This window comes from Cimex lectularius, unplaced genomic scaffold, assembly GCF_000648675.2.
Source record: "Cimex lectularius strain Harlan isolate CLEC.00 unplaced genomic scaffold, Clec_2.1 scaffold42, whole genome shotgun sequence".
In the NCBI taxonomy this organism is placed as follows: Eukaryota; Metazoa; Arthropoda; class Insecta; order Hemiptera; family Cimicidae; genus Cimex; species Cimex lectularius.
The window spans coordinates 2,989,583-3,005,746 of record NW_019392754.1 but is presented as its reverse complement, the minus strand read 5'-3'; the positions used below and the strand labels follow the sequence as shown (position 1 = coordinate 3,005,746).

The following is a 16,164-nucleotide window of genomic DNA, read 5'->3' as shown; positions in this document are numbered from 1 at the left end:
ACGCCTTTTACTCAAGTAATCGGTATGGAAGAAGCAGATTGACAAACGAAGAATCAAAACAGGGCAAAATGAGGTTAAATTTGGTGATATAATCAAACAGGAAGAAACAATTTAATATGGGAAAGAAAACAACAAAGTGGTCAAACGTCAACTTTGACAAAATATTGAGAAAGGAGGAAAAACATCGGGTTCAAAAGGATGGTTAAATCAAGTTAAATTTGGCAAAATAATTAGAAATGAAAGAAACAAATTAAATTAATAAATCAGGTTAAATTGAACAAAATAATTTGAAAGGAAGAAACAAGTTAGGGTGAACAAAAAGGTGGTGAAAGCAGTTTAATTTTGACAAAATAATCAGGTAGGAAGAAACAAATTAAATTGAGAAAAAGAGGGCTAAAAATATGGTCAAAACATGGTAAATTTAATAAGATAATCAGAAAGATCGAAGAAGAAAAGTTCAAAACGGTGGTCAAATCAAGTTAAATTTGACAAAATAATTAAAAAGGAAAGAAACAAATTAAATTAACAAAACATATTAAATTGAACAAAATAATTTGAAAGGAAGAAAAAAGTTAGGCTGAACAAAAAGGTGGTGAAAGCAGTTCAATTTTGACAAAATAATCAGGCAGGGAGAAACCAATTAAATTGAGAAAGAAAGGGCTAAAATATAGTCAAGACATGATAAATTTAATCAAATAATCAGAAAGGTCGAAGAAGAAAAGTTCAAAATGATGGTCAAATTTGACAAAACAAAGGTAGGAAAAGTTAAAAAAGTAGTAAAATAAGGTTAAATATTAACAAAATAAAAAGAATGGAAGAAACGTATTGATTCATATTGAATTGAAAAATGAAAAAATTGAAACGTATTGAAAAATGAAGGATCAACAGTTAGTCAATTATATTTGGTTGTATTTTTGACTAATTGATCTAAAAGGCCGTGGTTAAATTTTAATCCATTAATGCTAATTCTGCCTTTTTATTTATTTTTAGCATTTAAAAGAAAGATCAATTAATCACATCAATTAATCAATTAATTACATAGACTCTGTATAACATGCTAGCACTTTTAGTAAATGAAATTTTAGAAAGGTCTCTTTAAACGATCAATACAACTCTTGTATGAATGTGTGTATATTTTTGTATTTTCCGGTTGTCATTTTCGAAATGAGCGTTGAACACAGTTTTACCATTTCGATTCGAAACAAGTAGTAAACATTCGTTTTACGCACGCTTGTTGTTCGATTTGCCAGGAACGAATCCCAGTGGGCGAAGATAAAAGAGGGTGCGGAAGACTATATGTTTCGGATTTTCTCGGTTGTCTCGAGCAGTCAAATATTTGTGCAGGCCGTTTATTTACGGAGCGACGCGCACGCGGGGAATTGGCCACGCTCGTAAACCCAATGAGACCCGCTAAAATCCTCTATTACAGTATAATATAAAGGGGGCGGGAGGGGGGAAAAAAATCCTCACTTATCTTCCTGCTGCTTGCTCGAGATTGCTGACTCGATTCAAATTATACTTTTTCCCTCCCACCGAGGTTCCAGCCTGTTTTACTGGAAGATCTGTGTAATAGGGTCTTCAGACCCTCTCGCCTCCCGGCCCCTCTAATGCCTTCCGCTTTATAATTCATCCCTCGACCCAGTAATTGAATAAGCAATCTCTTCGGGCTAAAGCTTCCAATTATTTATTGGAAAGATATATTTAAATTAAGCCGCATTCCGCCCAGATCTAAACCGGATTTAAAAATAAAACTCTTTAATACCTTTCTTAATGGGAACTGCATAAATGACATCTCAATTTCGGCATAAAATATACAGAACCATTCTTACTTTTGCTCTCCGACTTTAACTGATCCCTTTTTACAAATTAGATCTAAGATTATCTCAAATTTACATTTTTATTTAGTTTTTCAAATCGGGGTTCAAGAAACCTTATCTATTTCAATAGGGGAGGGATGGGATTATTTGAAAAACAACCGGATCAGTTCAGATTGAATGAGCTGTCAGTATTTTTAATTAAAATTTCTTGTCTGATTGTTAGATATTGAAAAAGTGTGCGTGCGTATGGTGAGAAACTTGTAGTTTGGTCTATCTCCCTGTTTTGGAAAAATACGTCCAAATCCACCAATGAAATCTGAAACCAAAACAACGAAAAATTACATGCCAAAATGATTGAAAACTACCAAATTACACGAGCTTTTTGTTTAGATTGGCCGTTTCTGATTTTGTAACTTTGCACGTTACCGTTTTGATCCGCCTATCCTCGCCCGGAATTAGCTGTATCTGGGTGATTTCTGTGAAGTCACGCCTAATTTATACTAAAACACTGCCGGCACGCGGACCTTCACGACCTTACAAAATAAACTTGACTTAACGTAAATCACACAGACCTAACACTGAAGATGGTGCAAGGCCGAAACGTGACGGACAGCAAACACAGCGAGGACCTTGAGGATTAAACCTCTTCACTGGACTGAAATGTGACAATCGCTATCTGCATTGAGTGTGTTTCTGTGAAGTTAATCATCAAGACACACTGAAGATGACGAGGATGGCAAAATGATCTGTAATAATGTAAGGTTTATCACCCCGCAGCCTCTGCTTCTTCTTATTTTATTTATTCTGCCTATTTTCGATCTGCAGACTCATTTCGGCCATCGTCATCAGTGGTAGGTTTATTTCCTTTTACACAAATAGCTTTAATTTTGGTACTGAAAACTTCAAAAAATGAACCTTTATCGAAAAGCACAACGATGTTGTGTCACAGGTCAAAACTTGAAGACTAGGTTGACCAAAAATGATCGGAACAAGCTAACGATTCTACTTCACCATCTATCTTTTTTTTAACCTCACTGAGATAAAATACGAGTATGCATTTTCTAAATAAATGTTAAATGTATGAACATCCGTTTCGTTGTTTTTTTTCTCGATATCAATCTGTCATCTCTCATGCAGTACAGCTAAAACTGTAACATATTTTTTTCAACTTTAAAAACAATTATTAACAAACAACTTATTACCTTATTTAAAAAACTCAAAATCTAAAGAGATTATTGTATTTTTGCAGTTACGGGATGGACTTGAACGGCGCTAGGCGGAAAAACGCGACGCGAGAGACCACCTCGACTCTCAAGGCGTGGCTCAACGAGCACAAGAAGAACCCCTACCCGACCAAAGGAGAGAAGATCATGTTAGCGATAATCACAAAAATGACACTGACACAGGTCTCGACGTGGTTCGCCAACGCTCGCCGCCGGCTCAAGAAAGAAAACAAGATGACCTGGGAGCCGAGGAACAGAGTCGACGACGAGGACAACAACAACGAAGACGCCGGGTCGGGCAGGAAGAGCGCCGAGAACAAAGACAACATTGGTGAGTACCATTTAACGAGTTCTTCCCTATAATAATAATAAATCTTTCTTGACTTAGATTCTGATAAATTGAATAATATACATCAAATAAAATGGTGGCTGTTGGTACGCGAGTCGACCATCACTAGTTTGGGCAGTCAGGCCCATTTGTAAAGATTCGTGAATGTATTCTAGTTCGAAGATCTTCGATGGAAAAACAGAACAATTATTTTGGCCAAACCTAATTGACAAAAACATAGGCAGTTGCAAGGGACAAACACAACAAACGTCAGTACTACTAAACCTAAAGTTAGAATGAAATTAGGAGTGCTGACGGACACTATACATTCCAGAGGCATATGAATAGATTATAACTAGCAGAAACAAACTTATGAATATGACAGCCATGTACTCGGTTAGTCAGATGGCAATAGAGGCAACTACTTCAATGGTAGTAACGACCAAAACCGATGCGATTTGTATCAAGCCCCTGGCAGACATTGAACACAACAATAAAATTACCGTTGGTTCGGTCCCGAGGCTTTCAGGGGAAGGGACAATGAGGAAGTCGATTAATTAGGAATGTCCGATAAGGACACCTTAAGGCCCTGAATCCTTTTGCGACATACCAAGTTGCAAAATGGATTAAGTACCGGGCCAGAGGCATGGAGTGTTCATTTATTGGCAGAAAATACGGTACAACTACTAGGAATCGAATAGTAGAAGTACTGCTGTCTTGACACTGCAGAACTCAGAGCCACATGAATAGACAAGGCTAACAGAAACAAGAGGCCATTTTCTAGGACAGCTAGGTGACAATAATGGCGATGGATTTGAATCATTCCTCTTGTTCATATTCTAGGTCAGAGCCATGCGAATTGTACATTAAAAGACCATCACAAGACGGCACTACTAGGTTCCTATATATACTAAATCTATGCTAAGACTAAAATAATAGTACTGACTGAACACTGGCAGATTCGGGAAATGTATGTACCCAGAGCAGATATTGCCAGGAAGTAGAACGCGGAACATGTCCTCTGTTGGTGCCTGGCCTAAGACTGACAGACACTTACGGAGAGGAAAAACGCTTGAAGGTATATACCGGAGTACTTAGCAAACTTTTGGGTGTGTTAAAAAGCCTAAGGGTAACGAATTGAAGATATTAAGAGAGATTGCATAGTTGACTTGGTCGCTTAAGGTCATAAACAGGCCGACATTTTTCCCTTAACGTTTGCCATACTTCAAGTGCTTCATTTTATTATCAATCAACACTTTGTTTTTATAAAAATCTTCATGTTGGATTCAAATTGGCATAAAGAATTGTTTTAAAAAGGCCAGGAAAAATACATTATCTACAAATCTATCAAGCTCTTTGTAAGTTTCTACGGACCGCGTAGACCACCGTGTATGATAGATTTAAATTTATCATTTTAGCTCTTTAATTTGTGTATGGTGTTTAGTGACCATTAGTTGATGATTATTTGGAGATCGTGAGATGCAGTGGATGTGACGTAGGTTTTAGAAAAACATTTTCTTTATCGTGCCAACGTTTCGATCTTTATTCAGATCATCTTCAGGGCTCAAAGTGTTGTCATTCTTATGTGAATACAAACACTTTGAGCCCTGAAGATGATCTCAATAAAGATCGAAACGTTGGCACGTTAAAGAAAATATTTTTGTAAAACTTGTGTAACACTAGAACGCATCTCATGGTCTCCAAATAATATTTAATTTGTACCAGAGCTTTTTGTTTGTTTGAAGATTTAACCTTAGCCGAGTGGTTACCGTGCCAGACTCTTGGCTCGTAGACACCCATGGTTGGTTCAATTACCACCGTCTCCCTTGAAACTGAATCCCCTTTCTCAAAAAATCAAACATCTGATCATATCTCGTTTCAGGGTAGGAAGACATAACGCCACCAACGTTTAATAAATAAAAAAGGCAAGGATTATGGTACTAGAGGAGAAACGAAAGTTTCGTAACTTGTGTTGACCTTCTAAATTAGCCATAAAGTATTAATATAATTATGTTTATTTATAATATTGGGTATATGTAATTATTTCGCCTTACCTCTAAAAGCGGATTGGTTTATGTACAATATTTCTCTCCTGTTTGTCATTTTTCCACCATTCTTAGATTGTTATGCTTTCCAGTCAGGTCAATGAGAATTTTAGGATCCGATGAATACATCATAACTGCACTCTCCCTCCTGAAAAAACACCAACCTGTTTGAGTATTCATAAATGTTGTTTAAGGACTCGATATACCGGGTAAACTGTGTGTCTAACAATAACAAAGTCCAATAACACAGGAGAGACGGAGATTTAGAGGGTTCGGCAAAGGGTGGGCGGAATTGCGTGTATATATTGAAGGCAAATATTGACGCGGGTGGCGTTAGGTTAGCCATGAATAAAATTGTCTTTTAAGTCGGGCAAAGGGCAAACAGAAGCCCTTTCGGAATCGATGCAAATTCGGCACGCGTCTCACGAATAAGCAAACACGCGTCGAAGCGCGACACCCGACAATAATGCGTAATTAAACGCAGGCGTCCTTTTCCCTTTTGACAATAAAAGAGGTATCGAGTCAATAAATCAAGCTTCCTTTAATCACGTTATTGTGGATGTCAGTGGGAAACCATAACGGAATTATAATGGCCCTTCGCCCTCCCCCAGGACACTTTTCCCATGGAGCCGTACTGGAAAAAAATCAACCCCCTATAAACTTATAGGGAGCTCCTCCCCTTGTTCGTGAAACCCTATATTTTACGTTAGCCCACACTAATATATCTCATATATCAATATTATAGCAAATGTATCGGAACTCGAGAAAACAATTGATTACCTCCAAAAGTGCCGTATACTTAAGAACATTTCTTGATCGATATGGTACTCTTACCTACTGATGACCCATCCATAAAGGACATAATTATTTTAAATAGGTTAATTAGTTTATCGTCGTATCTACATCTGCATCTATTTTTTTTCTTTTAACTTTTACTTGCCATAAGCGCTTCGTTTTCTTACTTTCTCAGCCAACCCACGGTCCCTACAAAAACCTGATTCACCTTTTCCAAGAGATGATCTCTGCACTAAGATTTATTAGAATGACGAACACTCTTTTTTGCAAGGATGTAATTCATCGGATTAGCTAGTCCTTCTTTTTAAATTGTATATTTGAGAGGAGGAACGAAAGCCGTGTTTTTATTGATTTGCATCGATTTTATTTTTCCTAACTTTATTTTTATATGTCTGATGATTAGTGACCGTTAATCGATATTTATTTAGAAATCGTGAGATGCGGTCTGGTGTGATGTAGGTTTCACAAAAACAATTTCTTTATCGTGCCAACGTTTCGATCTTTATTGAAATCATGTTCAGGGCTCAAAGTGTTTGCCTTCTTTGAGGCTCTCAACACGACCCGCAAGATTGGCACAATTACACATAAGGCAAGAAGGCAAACACTTTGAGCCCTGAAGATGATCTCAATAAAGATCGAAACGTTGGCACGATAAAGAAATTGTTTTTGTGAAACCTACATCACACCAGACCGCATCTCACGATTTCTGAATAATTTATTTTTATACAACAAATAACGTTTTCCATCCAGAAATATTCACCGTGAACCAATCAATCGGATCTCGTTCTAAAAATCTAAAACAACCCTAAGTCAATATAGATATTCGAACTCAAGACATGATGATGTAGATGATGGAATGCTAGGAAGGTTTTGTTCTCTGAAGAAGTCATTGTCATTGGCTCAATTCTTTCTCTGGGTCTTCCTGATTCGGTTAGTCTCTATTCAGCAGTTGCTTCGTATTCGAAGACATTATGGGTGGCAGTTTCTTCTTTCAAATGAGGTCATTGTTGATGTGCAGTGACCGGTATATAGTCATATAAGGCCTTTGAGCTTAGCCCTCTCTAACTGTAGCAGTGAGTTTGCCAGTCTTGGTGAAGGTTGTTTTAACATAAGCTTATTGTGTCTAGCTAGAGCTTATCCACTTCTCTTTTTGCCTTTTTTGGTTCCATTCTCTCATGGAAACTCGATTCTTCTCTTAAGAAGTATTAGGCCTTTGACTCCGATTGATGCAATTGTTTTTCCAGGGCCTTCTTGATATGTTAGGCTATGACTCTATTCAGCGGTTGCTTCGTATTCAAAGATGTTGGCAGTTTCTTCCTCCTCATTGCATAACTTAAAGGGGCCATCATCGAAGTAACCGATATTGTCTCAGATGCCAGTGACCGGTATTATTACATTATCGGAGGCAGTTTTTTCGAACAAATTGGATCCTAATTGAATATATCATGTTGTGTGCATGTTTTTCCTTATGCTAGAGACAGATAAATAGTGCTATCACTCATGGGAGTTTTACTGTATCGTTGTGTTTACCAATTTGGGTGAGGTTCGTTAATCATAAATTGTGTCTGGCACCTCTGGAGTTCGTATAGATGTAGAACTTCCCTTGGGCCAGGGTGTCTGCTTTTCCAATGGCAAATAGAAACATTAACCTTTAAAACAATTTGAACCTCATTTCGTGATAATATAAATAAAAACATGGCAAAAAGGAGGGAAAATTCAAAAGGTGGAGTTGAGATGGGAAGTTAGTGCCCGAGGGGATCGAAGTCACGATAGCTCAAGTGGTAGAGTAGCCGAAGGTCGTGGGTTCGAATCCCGCTCGTGACACTGACTTTTTTATCTCAACTTAAAACCTTCATTAATTGAATAAATAAAAACGAACCTTAATCATTTCTCAGTGAAATATTTCTTTGTTTTAAAAATTAACATAACAGATGCCATTGAACATGAGTAAATATAAAACATAAATTTTTACGAACATAACTTTTAAAGCATAAAATAACTGAATCTTTAATACCAGTGACAACACTCGTAAGAAGAAATTCACTAATTTCGTGGTCCGCTTGACCAATTAATAGATTACAATTAATTAAGGTTTTTAGTTGAGATAAAAAAAGTCACTGGCACGAGCGGGATTCGAACCCACGATCTTCGGCTAGATACGCCGCTGCTCTACCACTTGAGCTATCGTGACCTCGATCCACTCGGACACTAACTTCCCATCTCAACCTCACCTTTTTTTAATTTTCCCTCCTTTTTGCCATTTTTCATCTCAACTAAAAACCTTAATTACTCGTAGGAAGTTAATTTCCGTTTCTGTTTTTACACAAGTATAGTCTTCATATTTTGTTTTTTTTAACACTTTCCCACAATGAAACAACGCAATGATTTTTTTGTGTATAAACCATTTATTGACTGCTTGAATTCTGAACTGACGTGGCACCCCATTACATGTTGGCCTCTAGCATCAGGTTATTATGTTAAAACGACTACTCGACGATCTAAATTCACACTGATAAACAAATGAAAACTTTACCTGCTGACCCCCATTTGGACATACGTACTTGATATTTATGGACTACAAAGCGTTCCAACCTTAATCGATCCCTTCAATCTAAAATCCTCAGAACAATAGTCAATGCCCCTACATTTCTAATAGAATCCATACCAACCTACATGTTCCTCTTCCAAACCTTCTAGCCCCTCTACTAAAGGTTCCATTACAAACTAATCCTTATAATTATCTGAACCCTGAAAAACCTGCCATCCACCACGTTGTCTAATAATCCACACTGGAGACTGAACCGTAGATTGACTTCGCGACAACCTAACTACTTGACGTCGGTCTCCTAGGATGGAGCTCATTTCAGTCAACACGTTAATGAAATAAACAAGTCAATGAATGCACTATATTATTGACTTGCTTTGTTTTTTTTAATTTGTTTTTACTTAAATAAAAATATTCCATCCAAAAAACATAAACGACAATTATATCGTGCACTCAATAAATTATTCGTTCTATTGTCGGAGTATGCTTTTTATATCGCTTGAGAATTTTTTCCCTGACCGCCGTAGTTTTATTTCTTATCTACGCGTTAATTGAATGCCGGAAGACAGTCCGACGCACTGCGGGGGCGCTGCCGACCAGTGGGGCCTAGAACTTCTTTTGTCTTGTAACAGCCTTTTTACCTTTGCTGATTGTACGGATTTTCAAAGATGTGGATAACTTTTTAAGTTTTATTAATAATAATAATACTTTATTTCCTAAGTATATTTACAGCTTGGAATTACTCTATTCCGTCAGCCGGAGGTTGACCTAACAATATATTATTCTCCTATTTTCACTCTCCCTCGCCCTCGTCAGCATTTCAGGATTTTTAAACATAAAAGATATAGAAAGCAAGAGAGAAAGAGAGAGAGAGAGAGAGAGAGAGAAAGATACAAAAAAATTAGAACGTAACATTTAACTACATAAAAATCCAAATATTGTGTAAATAAACATGTAAAAGAGAAAAAAAAGCAAGACAGAAGGGGAACAAATAAAATTCAAACCGTTGTTAAGAACAAGTGAGAACGTTTAAAAATTGAATTGCTGTACTAGAAAATAATATGAGTCTAAAGAGAAATGAGCTTGGATTCACTAATAAAATCTAAAGTCTTACTTCCCATTAAAGGACAATAAAAGTTTTATTATTTAACCTATATTTCTTGATAGAGCATATACATCTCAAACAAAACTAGATGAAAAGAATAATTAATTGGAATAATTAATATGACCACTAAACAAATATGGATTAACTTAAGTTTTTCTATTTCCTAATATACAAATTTTCGAGATACAAGGGTTATTCATTAAATTTGTTAGAGGTTAACTCGAATAGAGAAATGCCCAGTAAGATCGTGAACGCCCCCTTTTTTCTTAGCATGTTAAACGTTAATGCTGCGCGTGGCGACTGGTAGAACCAAAAATAAAGCTATAACAGTCCTTGAAGGTTTTTGTTGTTTGTTATGGTTTTGTGTTAAATTGTAAGGTGCTAGGAGTTAGTATAAAAGGAAAATTAATCAACTCTTTCATTCAAAATGCTATCTATGCACTCGAAAAGTACTAACACATGGCATGCTTCAATTCAAGCCGACATACCAAACTTGTATCCTAACATCCTACTACTTTATAGGATAGGGGATGTATCTACCATGAATGAGAGTATAAGGACAGGTCAGAAATGAACCAAGGAAATGTATTGGTCTTATTTAATTAATGCTTATTTAAGAATAAAAATACGTTTAAACAAAAAACAGCTGTTAAATTCATGGCTGCCATGTTGGTTACCTACGCCCTAACGGATAGCAATGTGACTACATTTTCGACCTAACATCTAACATTGGCCCTGGCCTTTTAGATCGAGGAATGTTAACGAGCCGATTCTTACAAGTCTACGTCATCATTTTTCTCGATCTAACACGACCTAACAGAGTTAACAGGGTTAACACAAAGATTGTGAATACCCCTACTATTGAAACATTTGCTAAAGTAACTTTGCCTTTTTGAGATGGTACGTTGAGGTCTGCTGATGACCTGCTGATATGATTTTGTGTTCGATTATAAGCTGTCAGAAGTTAGTAAAAAAGGCAAATTAATCAACTCTTTCATTCAAAATGCTATCTATGCACTCAAAAAGTACTAACAAATGACAAGCTTCAATTCGAGCCGACATACCTAGCTTGTATCCTAACGCCTAACAGCTTATTACTTTATAGAATAGGTGGATGTATCCACTACGAATGAGAGCATAAGGACGGGTCAGAAATTACCAAAAGAAATGTATTGGTTTGATTTAATTAATGCGTATTTAAGAATAAAAATACGTGTAAACAAAAAACAGCTGTTAAATTCATGGCTGCCCTAACGGATAACAATGTCACTACATTTTCCTCCTAACATCTAACATTGGCCCTGGCCTGTTAGATGGAGCAATGTTAACTAGTCGATTCTTACAAGTCGACGCCATCATTTTTCTCGATCTAACAGGACCTAATAGAGTTAACAGGGTTAACACAAAGATCGTTAATTCCCCTTGTAAATTACGCTGTAAATGGCGTTGACTTTTAAAGGGTTGCACGACGTTGGATGTTCGATTATTTTTATTAAAAAACCATTGAAATTACTCTATAATTTAAGATTTTATGTTATTTTCAAGACAATATGTTTTTTTTAATCCAATCTTTTGTAATATTGATAGGCATTTAATTTTAAATTACTTGTTTGGTGCGTAAAAAGATGTAATATATTAACGATGGTTTAAACCTTTTTGTTGCAGATTCCAAAGACTCGGGAACAGGGTCGAGCGAGGACGGCGACAGGGGAAGCCACCGGCTGGAGTTCGAAAGGTCGGGAGGCAACGCCGGGGGCGGCGGTGGGGCGGGCGACACCGGCTCCGAATGGAGCGAATCGAGACCCGACAGCCCCGAGTGCCTGTTTATGCACCCGACCCCCGGCTACCCGCGCTTCTTGTCGCCGCCCCAGGGTACGCCGCCTTCGGCCACAAAGCCGCGGATCTGGTCTCTGGCCGACATGGCCAACAAAGAAGAGAGCAGGAGCGGCGGAGGCGGCAAAATGCCATCGCCGCTCGCAGCCCGCAGCGCCCTGCCGTACCCGAGACACCACCACGAACTGTACCGCGGCTTATACGGCCACGAACCCGCCCTACTCGACTCCTACACGAGGATGGCCGCACACAGCTCGCAGTCCATGGCGGCCGTAGTGGCGGCTGCTGCGGCCGCCGCCGCCGCTTCCTCATCACCCTTCCCCATCACTTCGCCATCCTCCTCATCATCACAAGAGCCCAAACCGGAGCCACCCCGAGCCTGACCACACTACTTGTGATTCTTTAGTTTATTTGTGATAACCGTTTAAAAAAAAAAGAACAATACAATGTTTTTAATGTAAATGTCATGAATGTACAGTACGAGGGAAAATTGTATGGATGTATATGTGATATAAATAAGTTTTTTTTGTTCGTTTAATTTTTAGTATGCTCGATTCTGTTGTTTGCCGTATTTTTCACCCCGACGGAAATGGTGCTCTTTTATTGCCTAAGATGATGAAGAAATTCTCAACTTTAATTATCGTCTGAACGAAGTGAGAAAAACACCTTAACCTGTACATGTTTCATGTTTTAAGAACTCCTTAATTCTTAAACTTTTATTTTTTAACATTCTTCTCCATCATCACTTTCTCGTCCTCTGCTTTATTTAAATTTTCTGTTGCTTTTGTGACCGTTATGTCCTGATTATGCAAGAATACTATCATATCTTTATGAAGTTGATTATCTGAAGTAATTAAATTTAACTTAAGAAAAAGATGTCTTTCATCAGTTCATTGGTAGATGGTTTCTGAGCTTTTTTCCACGTGAACTCTCTACGTTCCTCAAGTCTCACTTCGTTCAGATCCGTTAAATCGCGAGTAGTGTTAATAAACAATAACTAATGAAATATACCCCCCAAAACAATATATAATAATAATGCCTATAGTGCCATAGAGTCGGGGCCTCGCTATTTCTCTAATGCCGTATACTTTTTAGAGCATGGCTCTAGTTATAATCTAAGCGGTTCCGACCCTCTGTGACTCTCAGCCTTCAGTTGACGATATAGCCGGAAATATTGAATATTTTTTTACAGTATTATATTACAGATCTATATTTTAACAGGAAATACGCAAATACGATATATAATTATAGTCCATAATTAGTTGAAAAATGGTAGATTCTCGATTTTTTTTACTACAGATTTATTACAACAATAATATTTGCAATGTACCGAAACCATCAGAATTGCCCGATAGTGGATTACAATAATTAATTCTATTAAATAAAGGGGTTAACGAACGCGTCAAAATCCTGTTTAAATCATATCAAAATTTGAGTTTTCAATTATCGAGCGGCCACTTCTGGAAAGTAATTTTTTTTAAACAAACACGCTTCCATGTTAAAATGCGTCTGAATATTCATGAAAATTTTCACCCGAATTTTCCCCCCCGCCGAATACACAACCAAGTACGTATTTCTAAATCATAAAAGTTGCAATATTAAATTTACAAGCTCGTTGTTCGGCGGCTTTTGTTCCAAGCAATGGACTCGAGAACGAGGCTAGTCAAGGTGAATTAAAATTTAATTAATTTAGGTGTTGAGAAAATTGAAGTTTTCGTCGCCACATTGAAGAAAAAAAATGTTTTTGTATAAAGCCCTAGAATTTTGTTACTATACGTCCCATTTGGGTTGTTCCAAGCACCAAAAATTTAAAAAGAAAATGTATATGTACGAAAAATTTTAAATATATATTCGTGTTTGTAGTAATTTGTATTATAGAAAGTTTTTGCGAATGACTTGTATATTCCATTGTAATGAGCTTTAAGGATTCATTGATATTACGAATTTAGGTACGAATTTTCTATTATAAATATATATATATAATTACTAAAAGATGTGTCAAAATTGTAAATATTAGGAAATGTATAATATATTACGTTATTTACAGTATTATATTATGGTTAAATTATTTATGAAAGTTTGGATTGTTTCATTGTTTTGTTGATGGCTTGTTGATTGATTTCCGGTAGACAAAAAAATTGGCGTGCATCATAAGTTAATTGTCATTGATTGTCAACGGTCCAACCTGCCAGCCGTAAAGCCCAGAGCGCCCTGCGTTAAAAATGGTGTATTTATGACCCTTCACTTTTAACTTCTTGACAAAGGGCACTTATATCCTGTACAGTCCACCTTTTCAAAAAAAAATTAAATTTAATAATAAAAAAATCCAATAAAAAAGTTTATATGTATAAAACACTTCCCTATTTATATATATTTTGGAACAACCCAGTGTAATATGTATAGATAGACGGTATAAACGTTTCACTTTATGTATATTCATGTATGTAACATTGTAGTCCTAATAGGCAAGTTGAAGACATTGCAGATGAATAAAATATTTGTTACAAAATAACTATTCATATTTTTTTATCCCTGTTTTACCTAGAATAATAATTTATAATTTTATATCATCCTTTTTAAGTAAAATACAAATGTAAGTTGAAAATACCACCCCCCCCCAAAAAAAAAGACATTCACCATACTTAGAAACCTCCCACAAAAGGCTACAATTTTCGTAACCGTCCTAAGCCATCCAACGAACCACTACTTTCCTCTCTTATGAAAATATTCCGATTTATTCTGACTCCTAAATCTCACAAATCACAAATGACCAAAACTTTTGAAAGTCTTCTTTTGAAGCTCTCCATACCGACCAAGATACTCATAAAATCATTCCTTCTCACCAATTCTCTTTCCGTACTCATCATTCCACGATCCAGCAAGGTCTGTCTTAATATGACAACAAAGCATATTACTAGAGTTCCTAGATGAAGCACAGGCTTTTAATAGGGTCTGGCAACCGGACATGGTTCATAAACTTAAACGCTTCCTACCCACTCCTTATTACCTTGTCCGGAAATCCGATCTAACTGAACTTCTTAAAGGTGAAAACGAGTCCTCGAAAGTCAGACGGGTAGAAGGCGGCGTCCCACAAGGGGTCATTCTTGGTCCCGCCCTATACATCATTTACACTGCTGACCTACGTAGACACCTTAATACGTTCGGTGCTGTTTATTGTGATCATGTATGTGATGGATCGAGCGATCACAGTAATAATAATAATAATAATGCTTTATTAAACATAAAAAAAAGGAAAAAAGACAATTTAGATTTTAAAGCATTTAAGGCCATGGATCCGTCTGCCAGAGGTCGTTGATTAAACAGTCAAAAACGAAAAAATACACAATAAAATAAAAGTTATGGCCTACACAACAAAAAGAAAAAAAAGGAGAAACAACAACTGCCAAAATGAAAAAGAGAACAAAAAACAGGTTATAAAAAGAAATCAAAAATTAAACTCATTAATTAATTCATATCTGTAATTCCATGCATGCCTAGCTTATCGAATTAAGGGCCGCGAATTTGAGCCACTCAAAAACCGTAACAGGTCAACCCTGGGGACAGTGAAACATCCGCGATGCAACAACCGAATCTCACCCAGGTTTGAGCACTCCGCCAAGAAGTTGGATACAGTTTCAATAGAGCGCGAATTACCCAAAGAACAAATCCCTAATTCCCCTCTGATCCAAACAGCCGAGTTTAAGTGCAAAACCTCACTTCTTTGCTTAAATAGCCATCTCAACTCATTGAGACAAAGACCGTCAAAATTATCTTCATGTAGGTCGTACAATGCAGGAGAAATTTGTATTTCCTTGTAAAGTGTGAGATGCGTAGATGCTTGGACACGTGACCGGCATTCTTCGTGATGTTGTTTATTAATTTGATTAATAAGAAATGAAAAATGATTATGGCAGTCACAGAGGTTGTCTAAGGATATGAGGAAGGGCAAGTTGTACTTTGCAAACAAATATTTCCAGTGAGCGAACCATGAAATATTCGTCTTTATGACCGCCAACGATGTTATTTTTGTGATCACAGTAGACGGGATGAAGAAAAAAACTAAAGATGAAAATGCGTAATACTTGAAGAAAAATGTGTTAGAATTGTCTTCTATCATATTCCATATCAAATCATTGCACTCCATGTAGTTTAAAATAAGTGAGGTTCTCCCTTTTTTGCCATCGGTACAGCCAACCACTAGTCGCAACGAAGTATTTCTTACCCAATTTGGTAGCAATTCCACAGCTTTCTGCTTCAGCAGGGGCCCATTTACTTTAGCATTTTTCGACCTTACTGTGACAAACCACTCTTTTAATGCGACTTCTGCATCACCATCTGTTCCATCGTTCTATCATTGTTCTTATTGCCAACACCACCTTCAATTTCAAACGTATTTTTTAAAATTTTCTGCTATAGTGTTTGTGATACCTGTAAACGATTGGCTGCTCCCCGTTGACTCATTTTTGCAGCACA

The 16,164-nt window shown here is 36.9% G+C and overlaps 1 protein-coding gene across 6 annotated transcripts in view; it reads left to right on the top strand.

The window, feature by feature from the left end:
* Positions 1 to 13,350, top strand: part of LOC106668280 (iroquois-class homeodomain protein IRX-4) — a 94,343-nt gene extending 80,993 nt beyond the window's left edge. For all 6 annotated transcript variants that reach the window (XM_014396885.2, XM_024227291.1, XM_014396883.2 and 3 more), the window contains 2 exons: positions 3,067 to 3,371; positions 11,524 to 13,350. In XM_014396885.2, the coding sequence (XP_014252371.1) occupies positions 3,067 to 3,371; positions 11,524 to 12,074 (856 nt within the window). In that variant the 3' untranslated portion in view covers positions 12,075 to 13,350. The remainder of the gene's footprint in view (positions 1 to 3,066; positions 3,372 to 11,523) is intronic.
* The last annotated feature ends 2,814 nt before the right edge of the window (positions 13,351 to 16,164 follow it).